Raw genomic sequence first — 24,799 nt, 5'->3', positions numbered from 1 at the left:
AATTGTTTGCAGTAGTTTATGTTCGTCTTAGCGTTTTATTTTTAGGTCTGTGCTATAAAACTCTTGTTGTTCTTTCATGCAGTCCCGTATAGCTGGAGTTGTTCAAGAGAAGCACCACTAAAATCAATGAGGAATTGTAATTATGGCCATGCTCCTTCTCAACAGATATTGTGTGTCTTTACCAAGGCATGAAATAGATTTAAAGAAAAAGACAATGGCTCTTCCTGCCCTTCTCACTCTTTTAACAAGAGCATCCCAAAAGGTTTCATGATTTCTCCGTGAAAAGAATGCACAGTCTCTGGGTTGGGTATTCCGTGCGATAAAGTTCCTCTTTGTGAAAGGTGATTGACATATGACATATTTAGTTCTGGCCCTTTCCACTGCCTGCTTGGCAGGTGTCAATCATCATCCGGCTAAAGCCTTCCAGAGGAGGAAAGTCCCCTCCTTCCAGGCCTGGCTTCATTGTGGTATTTCCCCCTTCCTGGATAAGCTCTGGTTTGCCAATGAATTTTCCAAAATTGAAGCTCAAAACTGGATGGGTTACTACTGGCAGCACCTTACAAGGGAGGGACGGGAGAGGAAGTTGTATGTACCAAATTCAACAAGAAGGCTCACAGAACCAATTATAGTAAATATACTTAATTGATTTAGAATGTATATAGAAAAAAGAACGGTCAATTGCTGAAATGTAAGTCTAAGAACTTCAACCAATGTTAAGCATGTTTGTTAATTTTTAAAAAATTGTTTAAATAAAGTATTTTTTAAAATAAAAAAAATAAAAAAGTTTTAAAAAGTTAGGGAGGCAAGGCTCTTTCTTTTTTGGGGGGTGGGTGGGGTGGAATTCCTCTATAGTCCTGCTGATCTTGACACATGCACTGGCAATCCAGGGACGCCCGCAAAGGTAGGTGTGGCTTGACCAATTAAGAATAAAGGGGAAGGTGGACTTCTCAGGAACTTGGCCTTTCTCTTTCCTTCCAGCCCCACACCCACCCCTTCTTCTCAGCTGACTGATTCCCAAAAGTGGGGAGACTTTCCTGCCTTCCCACCTATTTGTAGGAGGATTTTCAAGGAGTATATAGGGGGAGGAACTGGACTACAAATCCCTTGTGTGTCCAATCACACTTGGCCAATAAAGAACACACTATTCTAATAAAACATGTCATGTTTAAATGAGCTATTCCAAGCACTTTGCCCTTTAAAAAAAAATTCTAAGCAAGCCACTTGATTTACTGAGTCTATAAAATTAATTCCAAGAGGACTTTTCCAATTCATTCCAATAAACTTAATCCCCTTTGCATAAAATTGTGCAAGGAAGGCAGAAGACGCAATTAGATAAGTGTTGATGCCAAAGTGATGGGAATTAGGTCATTTGCTTCAGGTCTCAGAAGTTAAATGCTTTGCTTTATCTGGATTCCTGCTCTCATAATATGTCATCCCTCGAATGTGAAGTGGAGGGAGAATACGGGGAGGCACAGAACAGGGCCACCCAGGGCAGATATTGAAAGTGGCTGCAGTCCAGGGCTCGGCCCTGCCCAGGGCTGCAGAGGAGGCTTGGCCAAGGCTCTAGCGAAGTTGAAGCCATGGATGAATCACTTGCAAAGCCCCCTAGTAAACAAACTGCTTTGGAAGAAACATGGTATCCCAGCAACCAGATTCCTCACTTAATCCTTCCTTTGAGATGCAATTCCATCAGCATCAATTGATTCTGCCTTTTTCTCTTGTTTCCTTTGTCCTCCTTGGCCCATAGTGATAAGACTGATCTTAGGCCACAGGAAACCCAGCCCACCAGCATCATTCCTCAACCTGCCCTTCCTTCCTTCCTTCCTTCCTTCCTTCCTTCCTTCCTTCCTCTCTTCCTTCCTTCCTTCCTTCATTTGTCTTTTTTTCTGTCCTTCCTTCCATCCGTCCTTCCTTCCTTCCTTCCTTTATCTCTATCCCCTAAGAAATGTAAGGTTTTCCATTGGCATTCTTTGCATTTTAACTTTAAAAAAAATCCATTTGTCCTTTGAGATCCCAAGTATTTATCTCTACTCCCAATAGCTTGATTCTACGAATCTCGCGCATGTTGACCTCTTCTCTTAAAGGCAATTAATTAATCAATCAACTAAGAAAAAAAGGAATACAAGCCATGCACCTGAATGGCAGAATTGTGAGATGATGGGGAAAGGGCTGGGATGCAGGCACCTGAAGGGTGGTGAGTTTGCAAGGTGCCCCCCCCCTAAGGGAAAAGTGTTTCAGCATCGGGTGAATGCATCCATGGAAAGAGAGCGAGACCAGCGCTGAAACCTTCTCAAGACAATGCTGGAGCTCGACAGTTAAGAGGGGATTCTGTGTCTGTGGCAGTTTTAATGCTCAACAACTTCCCAGAATGTCCTGAAACTTCTGAGAACACTGAACATGACGTGTGCGTGAAATCTTCTCTTTCCGAGAAATCCCGTTAGATGATTTTAATATCTGCCAATATGCTGAGAGCCTGCCAGGAGAGGAGGGGGAGGGCGGACAGCCTTGGAGCCCCGAGGGAGGGGGGAGGCAGGGAGGGTGACCCCTGCCGCAGATGTGCTCCAGTGCACAGACAGACCAAGATGAGAAGCAGACCGGCCACATTCCAGATGAAATAACTCAGCCAGAGACAACAAAGCGCAGGCAGAAGATATTTTTGGAACTGACTCTGAAAGCCTTGCGAAGGGAGAAGGGATCCATTCGGAGGGTGGTTGGTGCAGCCGCTGGCTTAATCAAAGGAAGAGAGGGATTGGTGGAATTGGACATGGATGGTCACCCTTTGTTAGCAGGTGTAAGGGAGGACAAAGGCAGAAGAAGTCAAGGCTCCAGTGCGGACGGAGAGAAAGAACAAATACAGCAATGTTTTATTTGGACGCCTGTTTTATGTCAGTGAAGGAAAAGTTAAAGGAGACCATTGTTCAAGCCCAGAGGGAGATGGCTTGTATTGGGGGGAAGAGACTCAAAAGTGACCCATCCAACTTTCACCCAGGGCAGGATTTCTGAGGCATCCCAGACAAATGACCGTCCAGCCTTTGCTTGAAGTGCTGTCGCAGAGCTCAAGGTCAGGAAATGGCTCCTCGGGATGAATTTGGATCCTTAAAACCTTTGCCCTTTTGCCCTTTGACCTCAGGCACCCACCATGGAGGCTCTGGCCAAAACATGACCCTGCCTGCCCTGGGCTTGCTCTTCGTTGGGCTGAACATCGCTTCTCCCTCTAAGGATTTTTAATAGATGGTCGAAACCCTCACTACCCTCGATGCTCTTCCCGGCACGCTTCCTTTCCCCTGGACATTGTTTCATGTGGTGGCAACCAGAACTGGACATTCCATTCCAGGTGCAGCTTCACCTGTACAGCCTTTAGGAGATCGTCCACTTCCTGTGATCTGACCAGACCAGAACTCTGTCACAGCAATTTCCTTTTGACACTCTTGTTGTCTGCTGCTTCCTGCTTAATCTGTGGTCTATCAAAATACACAGGTCTTTCTTACAGGGGCTTCTATGGGGCCAAGCGTCATGGCCCCCTCAGAGCCCAGTTAGGAGGAGGAGGAGAAAAAGGAAGAGGAAGAATTGAGACCATCAGCTTCCTTTGTCTTCCCAGGGCTGTTTGGGAGATGGAGGGTGCAAGCAAGCAAGGCATTTGACAAAGAAGACCACAACCACCATCTGGGTAAGATAGAACAATATAGGATGATAGACAATATCACCACCAGATGGATTCGCAATTGGCCTTCCAACTGTTCCCAATGGGACTGCATCTAAATGCCCCCTCCCCCCCCCAGTGCCTCATGCCTGGTTCTGCCCCTCGTCCTGCTCAGGCATCTGGTTCTCTGTTGACGATGCCTTTCAGCCTTGTGGTTTGGATTAACAAACTGAGTTCTGATAGCGATCTAAGAGATCCCCCCTGACCATTTTCCACACTGGCAGCTCTTTGTCTTGCATGAAAAGAAATGGGACTGTTTTGATTTTTCAGTCCTTGGGAATGTCCCCCCCCCCAATCCACAGGGATGCGAGTGTGACAGACCTTTAAACTCAAGTCTCAGCAGCAACATGGGTCTCCGGCACCTTCTGCAGACGGCCTGGTCGGTCCACTGCGGACACAACCTAGATCCAGGGCTGTGATTATTAGGTCAACATTAGGTCTCAAAGGGGCCCAACCAGTGAACTGCACAGTCAGGGAGGTTGCAGGTATTTCTGACACACATTGAGGACTCCAAAGCAGGGGAGAAAGTCCACATTTTCCCCTAAGGGTTCTGTGGGTGTGCCAGGGGGAAGATACTGCAACATCCCCATCCCTCCATTCCTGGGGAAAACTACTCAACATTTCTGCTACTGTCAGAACCTGCTGGATTCTGATCATTTGGGTGAGCTCGGGGGTGGGGGGAAGTGTGGGTGTGGGTGGGTGGGAGGGCTAAATCAATCTGATTAATAAACCGATCTCAAGCCCACTTCCACCCTGAGGACTGTGACCACCTCCTGGCCAAATGCTCCAGGGGCAAAGCAGTTTCCGACTGGCCCTTTGTTGCCGTTTGGACGGCTGGGAATTTCTTTTCCTGTTTTGACCAGGATGGAGGCTGGGGGTTTTCAAAGAGCTCCTCTATGAGATATGAGACCCTCCCCCTCCAGAGCCGGCCCCACTCCGCTCCGCCTGAGCCCCACCGTCTCAGCTGTTCCCCACCGAGGATGCTGCCTGCAACTGGGGCTGCCCAGAAGGTCAGTGAACATCTTGGGGGCCTGGTTGGATTCTCAATCAGTGTTTATTGAGCGATTCTCAAAGTGCTGCCCACTTCTCCTTGGTCCGAGGCTTCTCTGGCCACAGGGCTGCTCAGGACTCTCGCCGCACTTGTTAAGCTTTAGAAAACTAGACTTTATAATATTCGTATTTCATCTTTCGTTCTTATTTTTTAGACACTTTTGGAAAAACCACATGAAAAGGAAAGAGGAGGAAACATCAACGGAGTCGCCTGGTGAGGTCGTGGCTGCCCTTTCTGGGCGCTTCCACCCGAGGTGGCAGGACAACGGCCCCAAAGGACACGATATATCGGGGTCACCTTTCAACAGAGCGTGTGACATCATTTTACCAGGAATTAAAAACCTAGAAAAGGGGGTGAAAGAGATGGAGAAGCGGAAGAATCAGGGGAAGAAGGAACTCCGCGTGACCTGTGGGCTGTGTTCCCTGTCCCATGAGGCACAGCGCTGTGCCCACTCCAGCCAGCTACTCCCATCCTTGCAAGGCTTCTGCCTACGGGGAGGGCACCAGCTTTAGGGGCGCCTCACCCACTCCCCGTTTCCTACGGTGAAGTTCGGACATGCCTGAGACGTTTAAGGGAAACCAGGCCTGTTTTAGGACATTCTCAAGCAGCAAGAGCAATTGGGTGGGGGCTGAAGGGTGGGGAATGGCCCTGCGGAGTCACAGTAGCCACTCCACACTCAATGGTCCAGCTAACACCTTGGAGACACTTGGAGGTGGTAAACCGGTGGGACTTCAGCCTGTCTCTGGGATCCCTGGAAAGAAGTGAGGTCAGAAGTCTTTACCGAGGGCCCCCACCCTCATAAAAACCGTCTCGCAGGAGCCGCTCTGGTGCCTCCTTGGCAGCTGCTCTCCAGCAGGCAACGGCCGGCCGAGGGAGAGTTCTGGGTGGCCCACAGGCGGAGGGGGGTGAGTCCGCACGGCCCCCTCCATCCCGTCTCGTGGCAAATCTTCTTCCGAGAATCCCTACAGGGTCTCATTCCGGGGGGTTCTTCCTACATGGCCATTTTCAGGAGGAGGAAGAGGAGAGCAGAGACGGTGGCCGGGAAGGGAAGTTGGTGGCCGGATCCTTTGGGGTCCACGAGGGTCTTCTGCTCTGGCATGAGAGCTGTGGTCAGGGGTTTCTGCAAGGGAAAGGGGGGAAGAGACAGTCAATTTCAGTCCCAGGCCAAGATTTCTTCCGGCAATAAAATAAGTAAAATAAATAAAATAAAATAAAATAAAATAATAAAATGAAGGAGGCCCCTGCCAAGTCTGTGCCATAGGTTCGCCATCACTGGCCTAGATCTTATATTCCAAAAGGCCTTGAAAATCTGGGTTTGCTGGCAGGTCTGGGGGGGGGTCATGAGAATTGACACCTTTTTATCAGGCTGAGACGCAAACTGATTGGGATGTTTGGTGTCTGAATGGAGTGATTATATTGGAGGGTTTTTATTATTGCGAAATGTTTAATCTGATTATATTGTTTTATAATTATTGTTGTAAGCTGCCCTGAATCCTCAGGGAGTGGGTGACACACATAAATTCAATTAATTAATTAATTAATGAATGAATGAAAGAAAGAAAGAAAGAAAGAAAGAAAGAAAGAAAGAAAGAAAGAAAGAAAGAAACCTCGGGGAGAACTCCGGGCGGCCTTACCTGGATGGAGGTGCAGGTGATGCTCACGCTCGTGTTATCAACGAGGCTGCTGTCGTTTACACCGTCCGGCAAGGACGAAGCGCTTCCTAGTGAGGGGGGCAAGGTGGGGCGGGCTGGCGGAAGGGCCTTGCGGGAGAAGATCAGGTCAGTGCCATTGCCAAAGGCCTCCATTGCATTCCCTGAGGAGGAGGAGGATGGAGGCTCTGATGAAGACCCAAAACTGGAATGAGCAGCAGGTCAAGAGGAAACTAGCTCTCCCCTAAGGCTCAAAATTGGGACCAGGGCAGGAGAGGAAACCAAGCTGTTGCGCTCTCTGCTCTTCAACCCCCCCATACAACCCCCCCATTCCACACACGCACACACACACATCCTGGCCAGAGGGAGACTCCTCCTGACTGACCCACAGAAAGACCAGGACGGGCTCTCCCGCACCATGGCATGCCCACCCTCCCACCAGGAAAGGGCCTGGGGGCATCCGGGCATTCCCGGGGGGGGGGGCTTACGGAGACAAGGGTTTTGGGCAAAGTCCTTCTGGAATTTCTGGCACTCCTCCTGCAGGTTCCCACTCCCTTGGCAGGAGCACCACAGGGAGACCGTCGGGCTGCTGACGCTGGCATCCACGTAGTTGGGGGTCACGGGTTCCAGTCCTGTCGCAAAGGAGGAAAGAGGGTCTCCAGGGCGCCCAGTGCCCCCAAGGGGAGCTTTCCATTGAGCTGTGGGGTGAGGGTCTTCCCGGAGGGTCCCCTGCAACCTCCGTATCTCTACTGAAACTCCCAAAAGGACCCAGGGGGCTAAATCCCCTTGCGGTTGGAATCGTTAATGGAAGTTAAGCAACGCGGGCGTTTTATCCGTCCTGTCCTTCTCCTGACCCCCCTTCCTTTAAATAATGAGGGGCTAAAGGCATTTAGATTACTAACATCTTCACTTTTAGTGTGGAACAAAAGTCTTATTTTAGAGGTAGACCAAACACCCCAATCACACTGATAAGCTGCTTTTTTCAGCAAAAACGTGTCGAGTATTGCAAGCAATTGTCCCGGTGGAGAGTTGGGGGTGAGTGTGCAAAACGTTTACTTCCTCCCAGGGTGGGTGCAACAGAGAATAACTGAGAGGCTCTGCATTCGAGGGCAGGTTGGGGGTGGGATGCCCGTGGTCCAGACTGGCCGGATCCCAGGACGGGGAGCGGTCAGAGCAGCCTCCTTACTGGACCCTCTCCTGGCCCTGCAAGACTTACCGATCAGGCCAGTGTAGGCGTCCAGGCAGGGCTGGTAGTCGTCCCGGGAGCAGCTGGGCAGGAAGGTCTGGCAATTGGTGTGGAAGTCTGCCAGTCTTGACCTGTTGGCAGAGGAGCCCATTAGAGTGACCGGAAAGGAGCCACTGACAGCTTCGGGATCAAATTGTTCAACAAATATTTTTTTTTAAATGTAATCAACTTTGTGAAAGAAAAAAGTAAAAGAACAACACCAAGAAAGAAATAAAAGAACAGAAATGTTGTTGTGCCCCACATGGGAGCAGATTCCTTGTGGGACCGGCTCCTGCCCCATGAATCCCAGCGACCCACAGAGTCGGCTTCCCCCAGGTCTCCTCAAGCAGACAATGTCACTTGGTGGAGCCTAGGGGCAGAGCCTTCTCTGTGGGGGGCCCGGCCCTCTGGAATCAGCTCCCCCCCCGGAGATTCGCACTGCCCCCACCCTCCCCGCTTTCCGTAAGAGTCTTAAGACTCATCTATGTCGCCAAGCTAGGGGTCATTAGATTCTACCCCCTGGCCAATGAATGTATAGTGGGCCCGTTTGAATGGACATGTGTGTATGCCAATAGGCTTTTTTAGTTTTTTAAAAGTAGTTTTTAATTTTAATTTTAATTAATCATATCTCGCTGTATACTGTTTTTATATGTTGTAAGCCACCCTGAGTCTTCGGAGAGGGGCAGCATATAAATTTTAATAATAATGATAATAATAATAATAATAATAATAATAATAATAATAATAATAATAATATAAAAATCTTGCAGCCGGAGGTTAAGAAGCTGGACTTCTTGTCTGGAAAGTTGGCAGCCCGGGTTCGAGACTTGAGCTCCGTGTGACCGAGGGAGCCCCCACCCTCAGCCCGGCTCCTGCCAACCGGGCCGTTCGAAAGCCTGCAAGCTCCTTGCGAAACCCCAACTCTGCAGAATAATTGCACTGCGAGGAGGAGTTGTTTCCGTAATTGAATGGCTCTTCTTAGGAGGATTCTTTTAAGGCAGGTTTTGGCAACGCAGGCAAGGAGTCTCTGGGGAGAGACAGAGCTTGGAGGGCGGCCACCCCCAGTCGGCTGAAACCGTCTCCTGCTCCAGGAAATAAACGTCTCCTCTGATTCAAGTAACGGCCTGTGTCCATCCAAAGGCGGCTCAAAAACGGACTCATTTTCCTTCCAACAATTTTGGAAGTGTTTTTTTTAAAAAAACTCTGGGATTTGCCATCACAGTGGCCACCCACCTGGAGGATTGATTGATTGATTAATATTCATTCATTCATTCATTCATTCATTCATTCATTCATTCATTCATTCATTTGACTTTTATGCTGCCCAGTCCCGTGGGAGTCAGGGCAGCTTACAACAATTTAAAGTGACATTCAGCAAATGTATCAGGATATTGAATATGGAGTAGGGTCACCCTAACCGGCCATACAGGCTGGGCCTTCCCTCGGGCCCTGGGGGGAAATCACCTCTGGCAGGGAAGAAGAATGGTGGTGGAGCTTTGGCAAAGGAAGGGCCAAAGCGGCTGGTTTGCAAAAGACTTTGAGAGGTCAGTGTGGCTGGAACATTTATTATCTCGACTGATGTGAAATTTAAATTGCAGTAATTATTTTTATATGAGTTGTATGTCAGCATCGGTGGGTGCGTATTTCATACAGCTGCATATAAATCTGGAATGTCTTTGTGGGGCCAAACTTGGGAAGAAAAGTCTCATGGAGCCAATGGGCAGCTGGGCTAATAACTAACTGACCATGGAGGCCATCTCTGCCCCCTGCGTTATTGTTTGTTTGTTTGTTTATTGGATTTATTATATTTATTATATTTATTATATTTATATGCTAAATATATTCTCAATTATAGCAATATAATTTATTATATTTATTTATTATATTTATATGTCGCCCAACTCCCGAAGGACTCTAGGTGGCTTCCAACAAATGAAAACAATTTCTAAAACAGTATAAAACATTTCGTTAGTAAAACCCCATTAAAACACATACACTCTCTTGGTCACTCATCATTCATGGCCGGATGTCACAGTCATCGGTGGCCTCAAGCCGGCCGGAACAGCCGAGTCTTTACAACTTTGTGGAAGGCTGGTTAGGTGGGGAGGATGGTCCTGAGGATACTGTGATCCTGAGCCATAGGGGGCTTTATAGGTGATAGCCAACACCTTGAATTGCCCTCAAAGACCGATGGGTCACCAATGCAGCTCATGGAGCATCGGTGTTATATGAGTGTACCTTGGTCCTCCCGTGATAGCTCGACCAGCTCACCAGGAGGATCCACAAAGACACAATATATGACAACAGACAACGGAGGAGGCTGCCCACCTCTGCCTGGCAATCTCAGCGCCTCCCTTAGAGGCGTCCAAAGGAATTGACCTCCCACCAAAATTCCAGGGGTGAGAATGAAACCCGCTTCCGGAATGCCCACAAAGGCCCCTCTAATTGTGACTGGGAGCCCCCAGACGCCTTTTCTGGGTTTAAAGGGAGCCTGGTTTGTGTGAGGAAGCAGCACAGGAACTTTAACAACACCCACCCCAAAAAAGCCTGAGCCTGAATTTTTAACCCCCAAAAAAGTGTCAAGTTCTGACTTTGGACAACTCTAGATAAATACTACTTAGAATAATTTGCCCTCGTGCCTAAGTTCCAAAACAGGGTATTTTGCCAAGTTTCCAACAGGAAGATGGATTAAATTATAAATGATTATTTGTTTAAAACCACAGACCATCACAAACTGAAGACTATATGGAATAAATCAACAAGATTCCAGATGGAGCGAGGAATCCTCTGTTACAAATGATATAATCCGATGCAGGACACCTACCCATGCGACTCATCTGACAGGCAGGCAGCTAAATACGAGCGACCTCTGCTTTCCCTCCTCCACAGCAGGGATTTTGGGGGGGGGGGGGTTGTTCCTGAGTCTCAAGGACCTGCCAGCTGCAAGGACCCTCCCAAACAATCAGCCTGGTGACCCTCCAAGGCTGTCCTTGTCATCCTATCCACCAAGGCAAGACGTTTGGCTGCCAGGCGCATCACCCTGTGTGGCACTTTGGGAGTTGTGGAGGGGGCAGAGCAAAGGGGGGGGGGCAGAGCTGCCAAGCACTCCAGAAGGCGGGATGGAGACCAGCAAGACCAATAAGGGAAAAGGGGGGGGGGAGAGAGGAAGTTGGACGCCATTCATGTCATGAACTCATCTGAAAAAAAGACATGAACAGAAACAGACCCCGGGAACTCCCACATGAAGGGCACCATTTCAAAATTAAATTGGCACGTTTTCCTCTGGTGAAATAGCCCTGCCCTTTGAAGGCTTAGAGCACCTGGTTTGTCTCAGACGCTCAGCCGTTCCGTTCCTCAAGTGAGGAGCATAAGTTTGCAAAGTTTCCATCTGCAGGAAGACACACACACACACAAACACACACAACACTCCACATCTGGCTAAGATGGGGGTGCAACGGTGCCTGGATTGCAGAATCTAAGCAGCCAATGGAGGGGATGCCCTGAGCTCTTGCAACCAAGGAAGGAAAAGGGCGACAGTGGAAGCCTCGGAAAATAAGTTGCAGGGTCTTTGGGAGAATTCAATGCAGGTTTAAGTATTGCTCAATGCGCGTTCTGGGATTAAAAATGGGCAAACCCTACAAATATGATACCATTTACTTGGCTGGTTACTGGAATATTAGTCTACCTATTTGCTTCGCTTCTTTTAAATTTCAGCAGCCATTGACTGAATAAATATTATTTTATTCTTTATGAGATTCAAGAGGATAAGGGAGCTCAGCCCTTCTTTTTAGCCTTTGCTGGTTCCTGGCCACCCCAGATTTGAAAATTACAACGAAATTCATTTTTTGCTTTTTTTTAGTTTTGACTCACTGGTCAAGACAAAAAAAGTCATCAGCAAAAGTTATCTGTCTGTTTTATCAGGTTGGACGCGATGATTCCAAAAATAAGCTTAGTTTTGCTCCATCACATGTGGTGTCTGATAGAGAAGCATTTTTATTACTCCGTTATTTCTGATGCGTAGATTTTACTGTTTCCTTAATGTCGGCAGAATATTTCTTATACCTTATAATAGTGATGCTGCTCTGTGCAAACTATACCTGCTACAGAAAAACTATGTACATTTTTGAAATCAGAACAAAAAAATGACTCAGAGAAGTCCAAGGTTGAATGCGATGGTATTTTTTGTGTGGACCTGTGGTATTGCAGCTTTTAAAGACAGAGACGCATTGAGGCATTGCTGAGAATTGCTTTGACAGGTCTCATTTCGAAGGGATAATACGACAATTATTGCTAAAGCTGGTGGTTGATTTAATTTAGGCAGTATCCTTGGGCTGTATGGAATTAGCAGCCAGCAAATTACTCCAACTGGACTCCATCCACTGTCCCCCTTCCCCCCCAGCCGTGCCCTGTCTCTCCGCAGAGGGAGTCCGTGTCTTGATTGATTTAGAGGGCGCCCCCCCCCCAGACTTTCAGAAACAGCAAGGCTGCTGATGCGGCAGAGAAGCCAGGCCTCATGAAGGAAGCCTCCTTGGGGGAGCCACAGGCCTTGTCCCTCCCCCAAGAGAAAGATCCAGAGACCAGCACACGGCTTCCTCCGTCCCCCAGAGCAGCACATGCTTAACTCCAAGGCCAAGAGGGGAGATCGGGTGTTGTGGTTCGCTCGTGTCCTGCACCAATAATCATGGACTCTGAGGATGCAGAGACTGGGGGGGGGGAGCGCAGGCGTCCAGTGTTCTTGGCACCTAAGATGGGCAGTGATGAAGATGAGGGGTCAGGGTCAGGTCCAAGACCTGCTGCACTTCCTGGGATGAGTGAGTCAGCACTTCCTGTGAGGAATGACTTTGCATTTCCTATGCTGAGTGACTCTGGGGAAGAGGAGGAGCCTTTTCTGGATGCCTGGGTACGCAGGGCATTTAGGAGACATGAACGGTTGCCTAAGAGGAGTAGTGCTGTGGGCTATTGAGTCTCAGGGTATTTAAGAGTGAGCAGAGCCACACCTAGTTGCAGAGAACAATCCATTTCATTTTGGCTTTTAGTCTCATGATCTTCTGTCTTGTGTTTGAAAGAACGTTCTCGGCTTTCGGAAAAACTCCAGGCTTCAAGATTATCCCTGTGCATCTCTACTTCTGACTATTTACAGCTGGGTAATTATATTTGTGCTTATCTCTCTTTCTGGGACTCTTGCCAGCTGATAATACTCTTCCTGCTCATTAGGGCAAAGACATTTAGAGACTTTCTTTATTTGAAAGATTTTCCTTGTAAATATATATTCCCTGTGTAAACCCTTTATTATCTACACTCAGTGGTCTGCATTCGATTCCTGAGGGGCTCAGTGCTAGAACGTAACATCTGGACTTCCCTCGTGAGTGGCAGCTGAAGGAGGACCCGGCATTCTCTCCGGAAGAGCGGATGAGCCCCAAGGAGTAGTGAAGGCAAAACCCAAGCAGAACCTCAGAACCGGACCCTTGAAACCTTGCCTGTCCTTCAGACTTATGACAAACCCTAAACAAGGCACCCAAACGTCCTGATGCCAGATGGCAACGCTACGGAGGGAGAAAGCCCCGAATTCCCCTGAGCCTCTGTGAGAAATGATGAATAAATAAATGAAATACTCACTTCCTCACTTCCTGCTCTCACTCCCCTCCCCCACCAGGGTGCCCCGCCCACATCCCCTCCCCCCGGGGAGCCAGCTGGCCTTACCGGCAGAGCGGGTCCTCTTGGCACTTGGTCCGCAGAACCAGGCAGTTGGGCTTCTCCTTCTCCTGGTAGGAGCAGTCGGGGACGATGGTTTGCCGGCGGCGCTGGGCACAGGCCTGGTCCTTGCAGGAGCAGAAGAGCAGCCGGTAGCTGTAGGCGCTGGGCACCTGGTCAAAGAAAATGCGCAGGGCCTTGTGGCACTTGCGCCGGTTGCAGTGCTGGGCGTTGCAGGTGGAGATGTAGGCCGAGCGCAGCTTCTTGCAGTTGTCGTTCAGGTTGCAGGCCTTGGCCGCCTCCAGGCAGGGGTTGCTCCGGGAGGCAGACGCGGAGTCCGTCCCTGCGGGGGAAGGACGGGACTCGGTCAGGACTAGCAGCCCTCGGGGAGAGTTCATGGTGTTGCCACATAACAACAACAACAATAATAATACTACTACTACTACTACTAATAATAATAATAATTTATTAGATTTGTATGCCGCCCCTCTCCGAAGACTCGGGGCGGCTCACAACATAACAGCAACACAATATAAATACAAATCTAATGTTAAAAAATTTAAAATCTAATTTAAAAAAACATTGTTATAAAAACTTATCTGCTACACAATCAAACACACTCAGCCCGACTGAACGTAAACATAATAAAGGTCAGTGAAAAAAGGAGGGGGGAGATTAATCCCCCCACGCCTGGCAGCAAAGGTGAGTCTTCAACATTTACAGAAGGTGAGGAGGGTGGGGGCAGTTCGAATCTCCAGGGGGAGTTGATTCCAGAGGGCCAGGCCCGCCCCAGAGAAGGCTCTTCCCTTGGGCCCTGCCAGATGGCATTGTTTTGTCAACGGGACCCGGAGAAGGTCAACTCTGTGGGACCTAACCGGCCGTTGGGATTCGTGCGGCCAAAGGCGGTCCCGGAGGTATTCTGGTCCAATGCCATGTTGGGCTTTATAGGTCATTATCAACCCTTTGGCGGCCTCCAGATAGGTAATTAGATAGGTTAATTAGATCTCACATTGTTATTAAAATATGACACGTAAATAGTACAAATTTTTAAAAATGTGTAATAGCAAAGTGCATGCAGAACTTCAAGGAAATAATCACAGTAGAATTTACTACAAGTTACAGTTGTAGTATAAGATTGGTATTAAATGTTTAACAGATGGGGTATAACTCTGTTATTAATTACCAAATCATATTGCAATGAATTTTGGAAATGCCATCAGAAAGAAGGAACACTATTACACATGGTGATTATTTTTTTAAAAAGAGCCTCAAATGATTTGGAATGTAATACATCGAAATATTCAAAAATGCCTAAAAATAAAATTTGAGCAGCAAGACATTCTTACTAGTAATAACTATTAGTTGTGAAATTATATGATTAATTATTATTCCAGAAAACATAAGTGAAAAATATCACAATGTATTAATGTATGAAGATGCATGTCGTGAGCTGTCAGAAGAAACTGCTCCACTCATTATTCGCATCTGCCTCCCACAAGAGGAAAGTGGTCCAACCCAAAGCAGTAGAAGACCGAATAGGAATGCAAGTCAAAATAAGCAACAATACGATGAGAAAGCTCCTGTCCTCTTTAGACAAATGCAATTTGCTAAGACCACATGGATTCTATACCATCACCTGAAGGACCTGGGAGACACGGTCTCTTTCAATGCTCTGGAAGCACCAGAAAAAAGCCGATGTGGGCAACCGGGGGGGGGGGGGGGGAGAAAGTGGATTCAAGAAACCACGGACCTTTTAAGCCGGACATCAGCACCTGAGAAAACCCTGGGAAAGATGGAAACGTGATCAAGCAGCGAGCGCCTAGAAACGAGCAAAGATATTACTAGAAGCCAACATGGATTTGTTAAAAACAGATCGTGTCAGACAACTCTGTTGCCTTTTCTGAGACAGTGGCTAAATGCTGGTGGGCAAACAGGAAGGAGGCGTTTGACTAAACAGACCACAACCTTCTTCTAAATAAGATAGAAAAATGTGAGGCAGAAAGCATCACTACCAGAAGGATCCACGACTGCCTGACCTAGCAATAAAAGTATATTTTAGAAAGAAAGAGATCTTGGGGATGCATCGAATAGCTGTTAATAAATGTAGCTGGAAGAAAAGAGATCTGGTGTGGGGGGATGTGGCCTGGGTTCCCAGGAGGAGGGGCTGTTTACCGGAGGGAACCAAGGAAGGCCTTGCCTGCAGGAAGAGGAGCTCCACCCTAGCACTTCCCAGAAGGCCCATAGTTATGGAAATAATTGCTTAAATTGCTTAAATAATTGCTAGATTCTTATAGGTGAAGAACAATAAAGAAAATTACTCATAAGTAACTCCATGCGCTGTTCTTGGGATCTGACATTTCATAACAAATTTAAGCTGGTTGTTTCCAAATATTTATTTATTATTAGCCCCAATCTGTTTGATGTTGATTCAGTCCAAATGCTGAAGTGACCTCTGGGCACCTCCAGGATTGAGAAGACCTTCAAGGGCCACAAAAAGAACCCAAAGACTGGACCCAAAGTGGTCCAGGCATCAAAAGAGAAGACCCTAACTCAAGAAGCAGGAACTGTGCTAGACTGTAGGAAATAGAATATGAGCATAGAACATAATGAATGAAGGCAAATAGACGCACAAATAGCACATGGCCTTCAGTTCAGGGAATGTCGTTTCCCATGGGACGTTTCTTTATTTTTAAGTATTTCCCCCTCATTAAACTGCAGGGTTTAGCCTGGGTCAAGACAGCCTTCAAAGCTTTGATGGAGGGGCTGCGGAAGAACTTGTAAGACCTGCAGCTGGAATTCAGAAGACAAAAAATAGGTTCAAAATTATTTGGATGTTGAGAAGAGGACTGAATGAACAAAATGAAAATAGAAATAAAACCTAACGAGTTTTTTTAAAATGGGGGGGGGCAATTCACCTTAGGTCAAACACATTGGATACACAATGTGCAGTATTTGGCCATAATGTTTGTGAATTAGACCACAGAACAAAGTTAATTGTGGGTCAGCAGTGAGATCATGCTACTAAAAATACTACCATGCCCTCCACCAACAGAAATATAATTTCCAAACAATAGGAATTATGAAATCATAATTCCTTTTTTCTGCATTATTCAAACCCCACTGAGCCCTGCATTCATTGCTAAGCAAAACGCTCCCAAAAGGATTTAGATGAGCTGGAACAGATTCAGAAAAGAAAGAAGGATAATTCGAATTGAAGACCTGAGAGGAGAGAGCAAAGGCAACTGGAGATGGCCATCAAATGCCCCAAGAGAGGCCACAGAGAATTTCAGGGATCCTCTTCTTTGGAGAACAGGGCACAGAATAAGCGACAGGAAGGAAGGAAGGAAGGAAGGAAGGAAGGAAGGAAGGAAGGAAGGAAGGAAGGAAGGTCCCTCTCAGGGGAACTACTTCCCAACAGTGAAACCAGAGAAGTGATGGAGTTGATGGTCTCCAAGGGACTGGAGGCTTCCTTTCGCTGAGTGTCCTGGTACAGAAGTTGGGGATGATCTAACTTGGGATCCCTCAGTGGCTCCTGGGATCCTACTATTAACTTCTCCTGAATCTTTCTGCAGCACTCTTTGATGTTGGCCCCATACAAACTTCCAGGATCTTTTTGTAACCTTGTGCAATTCCGACTTCTTCCGTATCCCACAACTTCTCAGGATGAATATCACCCAACCCAGGGGTCCCAAAACTTTCGAATCTCAGCAGCCACTAAATTCATAATTTTAAATCCCGCTGACCACTAATATGATCTGCCTAATGACCGACTGGTTGGGCGTGGCCAACTCAATATCACTCATGTTGAGGGGCACCTCGCCAGCCTCTACTCACCCCTCCCCTCCCGGCCCCTCCTCACCTGCCCACCTGGGCTCCGTAGGGCCCCCACAGGGAGCAGTCGTTGGAGCTAAGCAGCTAAGCAGCCACCACGAGAAAGAGTTGGCAAAACAGCTCTGTTCAATTTGGATCTGACCGAGAAGGAGGCTCAGCAGAAGCACCTCACTGAGGACTAGGAGCATAGGCTTTCCAAACAGAGAGGAGACCTGCGGGAGGCTCAGTTCCAGGACATGATGGAACCAGGCCCTTTGGCTCTTGGCCCCCAGCATCGCTTCCCTCCAGCCTTCACCCAACGCCCCCCCACCAGCAGGCGGAAGCAGACCCCAAGTCGGACGCTCTGCCCCAAAAGACCCCAAAGGGGGAGGTTCTCTGCAGCAACACCAACCCTCCTGGCACACATCTGTCCCAGGGGCTGTAGGTGGAGGAGCCCTGATTTCCTGCAATGGGAAAAACGCAAACACCAACATGTTCTCACGGACCACCAGTTGGTGACCACTGACCTAATCTGCACCCACGTAGCATTATCTTTAAAATTAAAAAAACCTGAAGAAGAATTCCAAGTATGTTCCCAAGGAAAAGGAAACCTATCGGATTAGCAAATGTAGAGAAGCTTTTTTTAAAAAGAGAGCAAGGAACCCACCACCCCCAAAACTCCCAAGAAAGCCCCCACCCCCCGTGTGTGCAATGTCCCTCTTCCTGCTCCCCCCCCCCCTTGATGGATGAGTCAGCCACTAACACACAAAGGACCAGCCACGCCTTTCGTTGCCCTCATCTGCCTGGGCAGGTCAGCGCCTGCTTTCCTTCCCCTTCCAGCCACCAGCAAAGGTTCCCTGGGCTTCTCTTCCAAATATCTCAGATCACCCAAGCAGCATCTCCAACCTGCCCTGGAGTCCGGCTCAGCCCTCTAGCAACCGCTGGGGAGTGTTTGACATCATGTAAATCAGTGTTTCCCAACCTTGGCCACTTGATATGAGTACTCCAAGGTCTTTGACAGATTGAGGGTTATCAATAAGTTAAATTCCTCCAAGTTTATATTTAATTCTGGGAGTTGAAGTCCAGATATCTTCAAGTGGCCAAGGTTGGGAAACACTGATAACTCGCTCTCTGCATTTCCTCTGGATCCAACCTGCTAATCTTTTACATCCCAATGCAGTTGGAAGAGTGACACTCCCCTTAGCATTTAGTATTGTTTCCCCCCCCATAGGAAACCCCCCCATTCGCAGCTCCCCCTTCCTGAAAACATGTTGTTGTCAAGCCCAGAATCCAAGGGCTAAAACGCTGCTCAGTGTGGCCCCCGTCCTATTTTCCACCAGCTAAATAGCTTAAGGATGGGGATTTAATTCAAAGTGGAAAAAGAAACCTATTGTCAACTGGAATCTAAGCCTAGCAATTCCTGGAGCAGACTTCTCTGCAGATCTCTCTCCTAACCTCAAGCCAGATGTCCTCTCCACAGAATTGCCACCCAGGGACTCCCACCCCCAGGCCCCAAGGGCCACCAAGGCCCCACCGAGGCTGGGGACCATTGGCAGCAGTTCCAGCCTGAAGCACCAAGAGCTCTTAAATTAGACAGCAATTGTATTATTTATTTCTAATTCAAAATATTTATCTCCCACTATTGAACTAAGACTTCTATAACATACTTTGAAAATGATTTTTAAAAAGTCAACTTCCTTGTGTGTCCAATCACACTTGGCCAATAAAGAATTCTATTCTATTCTATAACACCCAGGGTCACCTCCTAGGTAAGAGCATATAAATTTCATAAATAAAAATTTTACAAACAAAGAAAATTATACCAAGGGTTAATTAAACATAAATAAATAAAAACTGTCATGCCAATGAGAAATAAAAGATGGGAAAGTGCCTATTAAACTTTCAACTACCAGCTTCCAAAGCCTTTCCGAAATAAAAGCTTTACGTCCAAGTAACAGGAGTTTGCCGGCCAAAACCTCCCCCTGCAGTTGTGCCAGGGCTGAGTGGACCCAGAGCCCGTCTCCCCTGCCCCCCCTTTTCTACTATCGGAGCCACATCGCGGATGCCGTTTCAGCTCGGGACAATCTACCAATCAAATCCACACTGACTGTACTCGCCCCCCCCCCCCCCCGAGGAATGACGGACCATAAAATGGTGCCCCCACCCAACCTCCAGCCCTGGAGATGGGCCAGAAGGATGCTGTGCTTGAGGGGGCTGGAAGAAGCGCGAAACGGAGCCTCCCCCAGAGGTCATGGCCAAGGCCAACGAAAGCTACGGAATCCCAGGCTGAAGCCCCAACAGGTCCCATTGACCCCTTTCCTCCCGCCCCCCTGAAGAACCTTCCCCAAAGAGAGAAGGTTGGAAACTGCTCAATGGTGATTGATCAGCCCAAAATCTCTTCCAGGCGGGTGGGGGCCCCACTCCTTCCTCCCCCCAAGAGGCCAATGGCAGGCCCCTCCCCCCACTGCTACCACCCCCAGAAGGACACCGGGCGGCCAGGTCGACAGCGCATAGAAACATAGAAAAATGACAACAGAAAAAGACCCCCTGGTCCATCTCGTCTGCCCTTATACTATTCCCGGTATTTTATCTTAGGATGGAAATATGTTTATCCCAGGCATGTTTACATTCAGTGACAGTGCACTTACCAACCATGCCTGCTGGAAGTTTGTTCCAAGTATCTACTACTCCTTCAGTCAAATAATATGTTCTCAGGTTGCTTCTGCTCTTTCCCCCAACCGACCTCAGATTGTGTCCCCTTGTTCTTGTGGTCACTTCCCTATTAAAAACACTTCCCTCCTGAACCTTATTTAACCCTTTCACATATGTAAATGTTTCGATGCTGGCTGGGGAATTCTGGGAGTTGAAGTCCAAATATCTTCAAGTTGCCAAGGTTGGGAAACCCTGCCCTAGAGATATTCTCCCCCCCCCTTGTACCTGAGACCATTGAGGCCAGGCTGAAGGCGTCCGAGAGAGGAGAGCTGACCGGCTCGTAGGGCGAAGCTTCATAGGCCGCTCCTCCTGCAGGCAGAGAAGGGGGGAGTCAGCAGCTGCACCCACACCTGGAGTCCCTGCAGGGGCCGGAGGTCAGTGGGCAGGGGAGGCAGAGAGGGGCCCCTCTTCAGTGGGGAGCTGAGGCAGCCCGGGGGCCCCTATTCCTTGAGGCCAGGCTGTGGGGCTGTGCCGGGAACCCCGGGAGCTTTGGGGGTCATGGGCCCTTGCTTGGATGGCCACCTGGAGTCTCCACACCTGTATTTCCCTACCTAGGCCTCTGGGACTACAGCCCCCATCATCCCCAGCAACTGTGGGCAATGGGGAGCCAGCCCATGTTCTGCCCAGGGCCCCAAAAAGGGCGGGGGTCCCTCTGGCTGGGATTGCAATTGCCCCAGCAGCAGCAGAGGAAGGAAGGAAGGAAGGAAGGAAGGAAGGAAGGAAGGAAGGAAGGAAGGAAAGACACCTCGGCCTCCCTGGACAAGCGCTGGGCCAAAGGCCTCGTCCTGTAGGCGGAAGACTGGTGGGGGCAGCTTGAAGGCTCTCTGGGGCCACAGGAGAAGAGAGAAGTGACTGGGAGGGGCAACCCTTTTGAGATTCCAAGGGGGCCCGATTCGGGGGACAGACCGACCTTTGACCTGCATCAGGCCCAGATCCAGCCTTGCAAGGAAGCCCCCCCCAAACACACTGGGGTCTTTTAGGAACAGCTGCTGTCCCAAGAGGGGCAGGGAGGGTGTGTGGTGGGGAGTGGGCTTTCTCATGCAATTCGTTCATTCATTCATTCATTTTTTCAGTTCCCAAGGACCCAGGGAGGCTAATTCTGGGGAAATAAGACCGGGAGGAGCAGCTTCCACCAGCCAGGGCCACCATCCCCCCCCCAGGGCCAAAGGAGTCCTCCCTGATGGGCAGCACCGGGGTTGGCAGGATGGGCCGCCCAGCTCAGCACCAGCACCGGCCTTGTCTCTGGGCCATGGCCATTCCACCCCTGCAGGGGCCTCCTCCAGCTCACCACTGGGGCAAAGCCCACCCCCACATTGGGGGTCTGCCTAGCTCACACGCTGTGTCCCTCCCTCCTCCCCCGGCCACGGTCACTCACCCCCGGCCGAGCCCAGCTGGAGGCTCCAGTAGGTCTGCAGGCAGGGCAGCTCCTTCTTCATCCTGCGCCGGCAGCGGCAGCCGTGCAGGGGGCTTCCCCGCAGCACCTCCAGCGCCAGCCGGCACTCCTTGTTGCCCAGCAGGGTGTTGGGGTCTCGGCCGGCCAGGCACTGGCGCAGAGTGCGGAAACTGGAGCTGCAGCCGGGCTCCGCGGCACAAAGCTCGTTGGCGCGGACACAGTCCAGGGGGCTCTGCCCAATGGGCCCACCCAGGGTGGCTGTCGGGGGTAGCCCGGCCCAGGCCTGGAGCGCTCGGCCTGGGGAGAGAGAGAGAACCAGCTGGTCAGGATCAGGGCCACTGAGGGCCCCTCCTCCCCTCCCCCAACCTCTCCCCCACCAGCGATGGGCTACAAGCCAGAAGGCTGAATTGTGCTCGCCACCGCGGCTCGTAGGTTCTTGCAGGACCAGCGTAATTTTGCTGCAGCACCTGTGGAGGTAGCAAAATTGCGCCCGTGTTTTGGTGAGGTTTTACCTGCGGCTCCGTGCACGGTTTTGCTCCCTCCACAGGGGCCGCGGCAAAACTACGCTGCTCCTGCAAGAACTTAGGAGCCGCGGTGGCAGGAGCAATGTACAGTTCCTGCTCATAGCCCTCCGGTGTCTGGGTCCAGAACCTGGCAGGGGGGGGAGCTCAGGACTCCTGCAGGCCCCTCCCCCTTCCACCGCCCTCCCTTTTGGCCCAGAGGCTCCTGGGGAAGTGAAGGGCCCCCACCCAGAAGGAAGCAGCCCATCCTCGGCCTTCCTGCAGCCCCCTTGGCCGTCTTCCCAGCTGGGCAGAGAAGGGCTCAAGGCCACTGAAAGCCCAGACCTGCCCCAGCTGCAGCATCCTGACCCCCAAGCACGGGGTGGGGGGCCTGTCCCGTTCCTTGCCCAGAGCAGGAGCCCAGGGCCCCCAGCCCCCCGCCTTCTCTTTACCACCAAGGGGAAGCCCACCACCCCTTCTCCTCTCCAGATATTTCCCCAACCGCCAGGAGAGAGAGACCCCTTCCCCTACGTGGCCCCCCATCTTTTCTCTCCCCCCCCAGGCTAAACCCTCGCAGGAGCCCCAGTTGTTACTCCTGGGTTTTTCCTTTCAAAGCCCCTCCAGCCCCTCAGCGTCTCTTGGACAGGAGGCAGCAGCCCAGCGCACAATAGGGAGGAAGAGCCAATGGCGGAGGGAGCGTTGCCTAGTGGCAATTTCAAGTCTTTCCCTTCGCTCAGTGACCAAAGACCACAGCAGCTGAGATGAAGCACAAACAAAACCACACACAACAACCCTGCTGCAAGTGGAACAGTGCAGAAAGCCTGTAGACCAGAAGACGGGGGCCACGTCCTACCAGGACTGGTCTCTCTGCCCTCTTGCGACAGCCCGACGGGCTGAGAGGCGACTTGTAGGTCCAACTGGCCGGAGCCATTGAATGTTCTGAGAGCACTTGTGGGTGTCCTACACAAAAGGATCCCGCCTTTCCAGACAATTGACCTCCTGCTTCAACGCCATGCTGGCTAAAGGACACTTTTGTCCCTCCGTTGTCACTTCTGCCCCCAAAGGGAAGACCCAGCGCCCTGGTCCCACCACAGAGGGCAGCATCCCCAGCTCAGAGGCTGCGGAGAAGGCGAGTATGGTTTTAATGATGGGGTTTAGATGTTTTTTAAATATTAGGTTTGTTATATTGCTACTATGGTTGTTGTGTGCTGCTCTGTGGAGAGGGGCGGCATACAAATCTAATAAATTATTATTATTATTATTATTATTATTATTATTATTATTATTATTATTATTATTATTAAGTTCACCTTCCCAGATGCCAAGTGGGGCCCAACCTGGCCCCCAAGCAGAGCAGCCTCGGGTGGTGAGATGGGACCACCGAGGTCCAACTTCTGTCCTGGCCCCTCCAGGCAGAGGGAGGGCCTGGCACAGGCTGAGGAGGGGCTCAAGAGCGTCTCCCCCTTTCCCCTTTATGCCCCCCCTCCACCAGACCCCTTGGCTGCCTCCCCCGCTCCCAAAGGCCTCGGAGGGGCTGGGAAGGGGGAGAGGGGAGCAGCTGTCTGGGAGCCAGGTTCCCGGGCCTTACTCCGCATTCAGCCGCTCATCCGGAGCCTGCTTGGCGCTGAAAGCCCGAAGGGCAGCTGGGCCTCCTCCTCCTTCGAACCGCTGGGCTCTCCGGGGCTGCGGGGGCTTTTCTCCCCCTCTCGCCTCCTCCTCTCTTCCTTGCTTGCCTTCTCCTGGGGGGGAGGACGCACCCGCCTTGCCCTCCCCGTCAGAGGTGGGCTGCTAAGGGGGGACGGTGAGGTGTGCTGCCCTCCTCCCCAATTGCGCTACGGCACCTGGGCAGGTAGCAGAAACGCTCGCGGAGATGCAGGTGCGCCCGTGTTTCGGCGCGGTAACCGTGGCGTCCGGCGCAATTCTGCTAGTGCACCTGGGCAGGTAGCGAAATCGCGCGCGGACACCCTGCCCAGGTGCACTACGTAGCAGAATTGCGCCGGATTCCGTTAGCAACCAGAGCCCCGTGGGCGAGCACACACACCTCACCATTCCCCCTTAGCAGCCCCCCTCTACTCCCCCCCTGCCCGCCCCACCAGAGGGAGCCCCCGCAGGACCAGCCCCCCTCGGGGTTCCGCGGCGGCGGCGCGACCCTCCTCCGGCCCGGCCGTTCCATCCACCGCCCCTCCCCACGCCGCCCTCGCCGCTCCCACGAAAGTTTCGGCTGGGGGCTCCAAAGCTGCCGCCCAGCGACACACACCCCCGCTCACCCAGGGCCAGCAGGAGGCCGAGGAGGCCGGACAGCATCGCGGCGGCTGGGGCGGCTGGACGGGGCGGGCGTCTCCGGCCAAGCGGCGCCCGACGGCCGTCCCGGAGAGCGGCGCCTGCCTGGCAGCCCCCGGGCGGCAGCTGCGGGCGGGGAGGGGGCTTTTGTGGCGAGGGGAGGGCGGCACCCCTGGAAGGAGGAGCGAGGTCAGCGGCTGGTCCGCGCCGTCCGAGGGCTCCCGCTGCCTGCGCTCCCGGCTGCCGAGGCTGGGGCTCCCAGGGCGGCGGGCGTGGCGAGCGGGAGGCGAAGCGAGGCGGCCGCCCCCTCAGCCGCCGCCCCCCCCCCCCCGCAGCCTCGCCCCCCTCCCTCCCTCTCAGCTGCCCGGCTGCTCCGATGTCGCGGGGGGAGCCGCTCTCCTTCCCTCTCTCCCCGGGCCGAGGGGGCTCCGAGACGTAACCCGCCCCTTGGGCCGCTTGGGAGGGGCTTCTGAGCGGCCGGGGGGGGCTCCTGCCTCCGCGGAAGGGCAGGCGGGGCCGGGGGGGGGGCGAGGGGCTGCGGACCCTCCAGGGCGGCCCAGGGGCAGCTGGAGGTCCTCTAGTCGGGCCCCTGCTCAAGCGGGAGACCCTCCCCGGACACCCCCTCCCCTCCGATGCCGGCCTTCGCTCTTCTGCCAAACCTCCCGGGATGGAGACCCCGCAAGCGCTGGAGAAACGAAGCCAGGAGTCTCCTCCCGGGTTCTAGGCGGCTTATCTCCCTCCCGCCCTGGCTTCTTGTCCTGCCTGCTGGCGCTTTGGTCGGACCCCCC

At 51.2% G+C, this 24,799-nt stretch overlaps 1 protein-coding gene across 8 annotated transcripts; it reads right to left on the bottom strand.

Annotated features, from left to right (window-relative positions):
- Positions 1–4,864: 4,864 nt before the first annotated feature.
- GFRA2 (GDNF family receptor alpha 2) lies at positions 4,865–24,265 on the bottom strand. 8 transcript variants are annotated; one of them, XM_070765297.1, is made up of 8 exons: positions 23,999–24,265; positions 21,214–21,528; positions 20,064–20,147; positions 13,326–13,659; positions 7,617–7,717; positions 6,889–7,032; positions 6,386–6,564; positions 4,865–5,871 (listed from the first exon to the last, which is right to left on the bottom strand). In XM_070765297.1, the coding sequence occupies exons 1-8, from the start codon at positions 24,033–24,035 to the stop codon at positions 5,743–5,745; spliced, it is 1,323 nt and encodes a 440-aa protein (XP_070621398.1). In that variant the 5' UTR covers positions 24,036–24,265; the 3' UTR covers positions 4,865–5,742. The 8 variants fall into 8 exon arrangements, with proteins under 8 accessions (XP_070621398.1, XP_070621391.1, XP_070621392.1 ...); XM_070765290.1 differs by having other exon boundaries at positions 6,386–6,588; positions 23,999–24,038; XM_070765291.1 differs by lacking the exon at positions 23,999–24,265 and adding an exon at positions 23,320–23,617 and having other exon boundaries at positions 6,386–6,588.
- Between the last annotated feature and the right edge of the window lie 534 nt (positions 24,266–24,799).

This window comes from Erythrolamprus reginae, chromosome 12 (assembly GCF_031021105.1).
Source record: "Erythrolamprus reginae isolate rEryReg1 chromosome 12, rEryReg1.hap1, whole genome shotgun sequence".
Taxonomy (NCBI): domain Eukaryota; kingdom Metazoa; phylum Chordata; class Lepidosauria; order Squamata; family Dipsadidae; genus Erythrolamprus; species Erythrolamprus reginae.
Note: the sequence above shows the minus strand (reverse complement) of the source record. Positions and strands in the feature narration are given on the sequence as shown.